The sequence below is a fragment of the Zingiber officinale genome, chromosome 1A (assembly GCF_018446385.1).
Source record: "Zingiber officinale cultivar Zhangliang chromosome 1A, Zo_v1.1, whole genome shotgun sequence".
NCBI lineage: Eukaryota > Viridiplantae > Streptophyta > Magnoliopsida > Zingiberales > Zingiberaceae > Zingiber > Zingiber officinale.
The window spans coordinates 174057389-174065158 of NC_055987.1; the positions used below are offsets into that span (position 1 = coordinate 174057389).

At 36.5% G+C, this 7770-nt stretch overlaps 1 protein-coding gene across 1 annotated transcript; it reads left to right on the forward strand.

The window, feature by feature from the left end:
• Positions 1-1832: 1832 nt before the first annotated feature.
• On the forward strand, positions 1833-6891 carry LOC122038451 (stAR-related lipid transfer protein 7, mitochondrial-like). The gene is made up of 6 exons (XM_042598207.1): positions 1833-2398; positions 2505-2658; positions 2985-3167; positions 3253-3336; positions 5800-5881; positions 5996-6891. The coding sequence occupies exons 1-6, from the start codon at positions 2130-2132 to the stop codon at positions 6430-6432; spliced, it is 1209 nt and encodes a 402-aa protein (XP_042454141.1). The 5' UTR covers positions 1833-2129; the 3' UTR covers positions 6433-6891.
• Positions 6892-7770: the final 879 nt, after the last annotated feature.

The following is a 7770-nucleotide window of genomic DNA, read 5'->3' on the forward strand; positions in this document are numbered from 1 at the left end:
TATTTTATTAAATCGGACGCTTACTTTCATTAATACTTGAATTACACACCAACTTTTATATTTATCTCTTATTTTCTAAAATACCTCTTCGGTGTATACACACTTTTCTAACCTAAAACACATTTAAAATTCTTAAAAAATAGGGTACATTTTATAGGGTTTTGAAACATTATTTGCTTCCTTCGGAAAAACTTTTTTTTAAAAAAAAAAAAACTCATAATAAGCTCAATAAGGTGTGGAATTAAGATTGGAATACATAATTCCACCTAGAAGATTTTTAAGAATACATTACTCTTGAATTGAATTGAATTTGACAAGCCTAAGTTTATTAGTGAGTTATGGCCAAATCATGGATGGCTGTATAGGATTCATATTGAAAAAATTTAAACATGGTAGAGTCATAAGAGTCCTAGGAATACATAGGTATTGTGCTGAGCAAATATAACAAGTGTAAGTCCATCAATTATTTGGGATCAAATTACATCATATTGATTTTTTTTCCTCAAAAAACTCACAACATGCTATATAGAGTGTGGATCTTGTATATCCAAATAAGTCTAAGGTTTGACCAAAACTTATTGTGCAATCAATTCAAAGTATGACCCAAATAAGTCTAAGGTTTGACCAAAACTTATTAACAGTGCACATTCAAATCAATTCAAAGTATGACCAATGCATTCTTATAATATTTTTTAGTGTAACCATGTTCTCCAACCTTGATTAACATCTTAGATAAGTTACTGTGACTTTTTGAAATTTATACAACTTTAAGTAAATTTGGTATAAACTTATTGTTGAATTTAGATATATCATATTCATTCAATAATAACACCAATGTATTTGTGAGACTCTCTTGACTTTAACTCTGTTAAAAATTTTCAAATTCTAAACATTGTATGGCTATCAATGACTTCTGTTTAAAAGTTGTCAATTGACTTAGACTTATCAAATTTAATCCAAAGTAGGGACAATGTATTTATATCGTTGTGAGTTTCTAAAATTTATATAACTTTAAATAAATTTGATACAAAATTACTGTTGGACTTAGGTCTATCATATTTACTTAACAACAATACTAATATACGTTCCTGAAAGTTCCTTATTCATGACCATGTTAAAAATTGTAAATTCTTAATATTGTATAATCACCCGAGAGTTTTGACCAAAACTCACTAAAAAAGTTAGACTTACCAAATTTAGTCCAAGTTGAAAATAATGAAATTTGAAGAGTCTTTTAAGTTTCCTACATCCGTCCCTAAGTGTAATCATGCTTTCTAGCCTTGATTTTACATCCTAAGAAGACCGTTGTGAGTTTTTAAAATCTATAAAACTTTGAGTGAATTAGATACAAATTCACTATTGAACTTATATCTATCATATTCACAATAACACCAACGTGTTCTCGAGACTTATCATATTTATTCAATAATAACATCAATGTATTTTTGGGACTCCATGGACTCTACTATGTTAAAAAATTTAAATTCGAGATATTATATGACTATAAGGCCACAAGTAAATTTCATTTAAAATTCATCAAAGACCTTAGGCACATCCAAATACATTTTGAGAAGTCTTTTGGGTGTAATTGTCTTTTCAATTTTGGTTTCATACCTGTATCTAGCTCACTCTAAGTTTTTATTTTAAAAATTCAACCCTATCTAATTTTATCATAAAATCACTAATAATCTTATCCAACAAACTCCTAAAATAATTTAAATGGATCGAGTTGGATGAATGATGTTATCCAGCCAACCTTTAAATTTACATTACTCTCCTATGTATATATATTTTGGTTGTGAGTGTGTCATTTGATTGTTTATAACGGATAGGAAAAAAAAACCAGAAAAGTGGGTGGCGTATCCTGTCCCCACACCGACGCCAAAATCAAATCCTCATCCCCAATAGCAATCTCCGCCCTCTCCATCTCTGCCCTCCGCCTTATCCCCTATCTCTTCCTCCGCCACATTTTCCGATCTCCCCCTCCCACCACTTCAATATCCTCTCCTTCTTCTCACGCCACCTCCCTCGTCCACAGGAGGCCTCCACCCTCCACCCTTTTCCTCGTTGCGTTCCAGGCCTCCACCCTCCACCCTTTTCCTCGTTGTGTTCCAGGGTTTCCCCTTCCGATGGTCCTGATTCTCGACGTTTTTCTGGAGATCTTATGGAAGCCCTTGGCAGCCGATGTCGCCGCCACCTTCTCATTCTTCGTCGTCCCAATCTGCGTTGCCGTCATCACCGGGGTGCTGCTTGGATGGGCGTGGCGGCCCGGCTGGGTCACCGGGCTCCTAGGCGCCAACAGTGAATCACGGCGTTTGCCGGTGGCTGATTACGCGCGGTCATCTGGCCCCAACATGTTGGCGGCTGAGGCGGTCGATACGAGGGCGGATGAAAAGCTGTAAACAGCTTGGCCTTTTGTTTTGTTTTTGTATTTTTGCTATTAAATTATGCTTTGTTTCTCTTGCTGTGCATCAAAATAAGTGTTTATTTAAAAAAAAACCCAGGATTTATGGGAGCCAGGAACCGGTGGTGACCGACGAGGATTTGGAGCACCTGTTCCGGTTGGTGGAGGAGACAGACGGGGGGCAGGTGTGGCAGAAGATGATGGATAAGTCCTTGCCTAACATGACATATCAAGCTTGGAAAAGAGAACCCAAGGTAACGAAAAAAAAGTGAATATTTTCAATTGTGACGCTTGAATGCTTTGCCATCTTTACCATTTTCATATGGATGGAAGGTGCCTCATTTCTGATTTAGGATTTTGAACCAATGCTTTATCAATGATCTTTTCTCTTAGGATTTGGATTATGCCCCTTAGTTCGAATTCCATAGATCGTCAAAATTTGCTTCACAATCTGCTTTTAATAGAGACTTGAAATTAGGTTCTCACTGGTGCATTTATGAGCTATGGTTTTGTGATTTCAGATTATATTCCTATCTAACAATGTTGAATGAATTATGACAATTTGTTGCAATTTTTCCAGACTGGTCCTCCACAGTATCGTAGCAGCACTATATATGAGGATACAGCACCAGAAACATTGAGGGAGTTCTTTTGGGATGATGACTTTCGGATCAAGAATGGCTGGGATGATATGCTCCTCCAATATACCACATTGAAGGAGTGCATGACTACAGGGACAATGGTAGTTCAATGGGTTCGAAAGGTATTATTTATCGACGACCTTTTAGGAATCAAAAGTGTGGTTCACTGCTGGTGCAGCTTTGCTTATTGTTTTTCTTCTTGTGCAGTTTCCTTTCTTCTGCAGTGACAGGGAGTATATTATTGGTCGACGCATATGGGAGTCAGGACAGACTTACTATTGCATAACAAAGGTATGGAGACCTACTTTCATCAGCATAAATTATGTAGTATGACACTACGTGAACAAATATTAACAGCAAAACATGGATTCTCCTTCTCCACATTTTTCTGTATATTATGATGGTTGCTATAGTAGAAACCAACTGCACCGCCTTTGCATGAGGCGATATTTTAGGTGATAACTCACCTCTTTCTGCCATGCCGCCGCCACCATTTCGCCACCGTGATGCATCCGAACGCGTCGCCTAAGCTTGGTGATGAGTCCAGACGCGTTGCCCAAGTCCCGCGATGGGCCTGGATGCGTCGCCCGAGCCCTATGAAGCATCCGAGCGAGTTGTGCGAGCCCGGCGACGACACGTCGTTTGGGCTCAACGACGCATCACGCATCACGTGAATAACTTTAGGTTAATAATTTTAATGAGCTTTTAACTATTATTGAGATAATTAAAATACACTTAGTTAAAGCCTAATAAAATTATCCCATTAATTATATATATATATATATATATATTAAATATTTAGTTTAAAATTTTAATTTTTAATTAATATATTTTATTAAAAGTAAATATTATAAAGAATAATAATTATTTATAATATTGCATACAAAATATTCAATCGCCTAGGCGGCCAAGGCGGTAGGCGGTCACTAACCTCACAGCTCTCATTTATCGCCATTTACAATATTGGAAAAATATAATATGAGAAGAAAAAACTCTCCTGGTCACTGAGTATAACTAAATCTGTAATGAATTCAGTGATCAATATTTTGATGGTGCTAGTTGTTGTGTTGCTTTATTTTGACTATTAATCTTGATAGTGATAATTTTGATGGGGCTATGATGAGTATGTGGTGGGACGAGGTCCCCAGGTAATGAGGGTTCGAATCTCACCCTAAGCACATTACACTTGAGGAGTTTGAATTACTTGTGACGTTGGACCGTCATCCACCAGGATCCATTTGCGTTTTCTAATTTACCCTTGTAATCAGTGAAAATTTTTTGTGAGGTTGGACTCTTTGTTTGTAAAATCGCGATCCGAATCGTAGGATCGTATGATCAGGAAGTAGGAAATTGATCTGGATCAATTGGGGATCGGGTTTTGTAGTGGAATCGGAATGGAATCGCACAAGATCGGTAAGATTGGCACGATCTTACGTTGCAAACGATTCTCCTTCGACGGATAACGTCCTCCTAGGTGGAACCAGGAACAATCATCTTTGTCGGTGGCCAACGATAATGAAGAAGGTGACGCCAGCGGTTGGTGAAGGGGACGCGCAAACTTGTGCATTACTAGTTTCTCGCGACAACAATCTCTGACGGCTTGACAGCGACTGTTCGACTGATAGCTGGCAGTGATAGCGACAGGGATGCGCAAGCATGGGCGAGGGGGGTAGTGGCGCGAGTGAGAGAGCAACGGAGCATCACCACAATGATCAACAAAATTAAAAAAGAATAGGATCAAGAATTAGGCACAGAGAATTAAAAACTTTAGGCTTTTAATTAAAATTTTAATTAATTAATTCAATCAACTTCTAAAATAAGTTAATTTAAATAGACTCCTTGAAATCCTAGTCGAATTATCTCATTAAAATATATATAAATTTATTTTAAAATTTAAAAATTATAAATAAATTATATTTATTTACTATATATATTATCAACCTATTATTGTCATTAATATCATTAATAATATTATTATTGATTTGATTTAATTTATTCTATAGAGATTTTTAATAAAGTATCAATTTGATTTAGTTTTTATTGATCAATTTATCATCCTATCAAATACTAAATCAAATTTTAAGGATTTTTGATAGGATCATATGATTTTACGATTTGATTCTAACCCTAAATCAATCATGCGTAGGATCACAATCCTACAAACTATGACGGGTCGGTAACCTCCAAAATTAGTTGGATTATAAGAGTTAGATACCAAGAAAATGATAGTGACAAATTCTACCTTGAACAACTCACTTTTATAGGGCCGCCTTATTCTATCCAGCTCAGTGTTAATATTACTCATTCAAAACATTCCTTCTTACTCTTCTTCCCTTGACCCAACTTATTCTTCGTCATTATTTTAGCTTCCATCAGGAGCCAGGATGTGAGGCATCAAGCTCAAGCCGATAGTGGAAATAGCAGTTGAAGAACTTGCTCTCTGATTCCTCCCTGGCAAGAACGAGATATCTCCTCTTTACTGCTGTTCTCTATTGTTTGTTTGTTTCTCCATAGCTCCTGTTGCGGCTTACTAGTGGTGGTGATCAAACCCTTTTGAACTTGACAATGTGACCCTGTGTGTCGTCGCAAAGGAAAAATAAACAAACTACATAAATATCATGAAATATCTCAGTATTTCTGTTATTTTATGCTGCTTGAGATCTAGTGTGGTACATCCTTTTATTTTGGAATATGAACTTCTGTAAGGCTGTGCATAAATATTTGGCTTACTAACCATTGACTAAATTCTTTCAGGGAGTGCCATGCTCAACTGTACCTAGGCGCAACAAACCAAGACGTGTTGACGTGTATTATTCGAGCTGGTGCATTCGTGCAGGTTCACACTCCTGTACATGCTAGTTTTTTCTTCAATATATAGGAAAACAATGGCTTCTTAAGTTTATAAACCACTCCAACCTACTCAAATGTTTTGATATTATGCTTCATTCAGCTGAATCAAAAAGGGATGGTCAGATGACTGCTTGTGAGATTCTTCTATTTCACCATGAAGACATGGGCATTCCATGGGAGATTGCAAAGCTAGGTGTCCGTCAGGGAATGTGGGGCTGTGTCAAGAAGATAGAACCTGGCCTTCGAGCATACCAAGCTGCCAGGAGGTCCGGCGAACCATTGTCACATTTTGCTTTGATGTCACATATCAACACCAATTTTGATGCTGTGCGATTGAGTTCACTTGAGAGCAGTACTGGTTCATCAGCTGATACTGTTGAAGCAGAGAAACCAAAGAGCTGGGCTAGTAACATACCCAGGTATCTTATAGTTGGTGGTGCGGTTGCCGTCGCCTGTAGCCTTGACCATGGTTTGTTGACCAAGGCTGTCATTTTCGGGGTTGCAAGAAGGTTTGCAGGGATCGGGAGAAAATCATGATGTTTTTGACTGAAGGACCGTAAATAATACATCAGCCACCTACCCTTAGCCCGTGAGAGAGTCGAGCATGCTAGAGGTGCTACTTAAGAGGAAATGTTCTGCATCTTATTTGAACAGAAATTTCAAGTATATATGTAGCTGCATTTGCTCCCCGGCCTTCGCTAATTTCTTATAATTCTCATCAGCTGCCTTAACTAATATCATCATGCTAGCCTTCTTTTTTTTTTTTTTTTTTTTTAATACTGCATTGACATAATTAGTCGGTGACGGATTTTAGGGACTACAAATTGGGTCGGGTGTACATGGCTAGAAAAATAAAGCTATTGAGGCCACAAATTTGTACTTGAGAGAGCTTATTCTGTATACTGTTTGTAAGGAAAAAGTATAATCAGGTTTATATATGTCTCATGTGATTATTATTAACGTTTTTAATAGCAAGGGGTTCAGACTCTTTCTTGATGGTTAGCTTCTTTTTGGTAATTGTGGTTGTCCACTTTTAACTAACATTGCCAGTTCTTTAAGCAGAGTTCTCTTGAACAAATGGCTCAACCCTTTATGAGAAAGAGAAAGAGAAGCATCTAAGCAGCTTCGTTTTGTCATCATCCTCAGCAATGTGGACTGAGAAGGGCATTTAATGTATAAGAAAAATCTGAAACTTCAAGGTAAGAGCAGTAGAATTTAATTTCAAATTTTGGTCAATCCATATCTCGACTTCTATAGTAATTTGTGATTTTGAGTGAATTGATCAGTAACGGAAGATAATGAAACATATTGTATTCAGAAAGCTAATAAATGAAACATATTCGACTTCTATAGTATTTGTGATTTCAAATTTCTTGTGGAATTCGTCCTCGATTTTCAGATTTCTGATATGAAGTCTCTTAAGACTCATGCAATTGTGGTTTTATTTATCTGGAACAACTCAACTAGAATCCATTCCATCTGCAGTTTGCATGTAAGACACGTACGTATATATACATCACAAATGATACATCATTACTGATATAGATTTAATAATATATTTTTATAAATTTAAATATATTTAAGAAAATCAAAATATAAAGGTTCACTACAAAAAATAAGACATTTTGGGACAAAATTGGGGACGAATTTTAAAAAAAAATTCGTTGCAAAAATTTTAGGGACAAAAATTGGGACGAAAATTTTTTCGTCCCAAAATGGTTGATGCCAACTTTTGGAACGAATTATGGATTATTGCAAATTTGGGAACGAATTTAGGGACGAATTTGGCGACGAATAAAATTTTCGTCCCCAAATTCGTTGCAAAAAAGTATACAAATTAGCAATGAAAACTATTTTTGTTGCAAACTTAGGAAC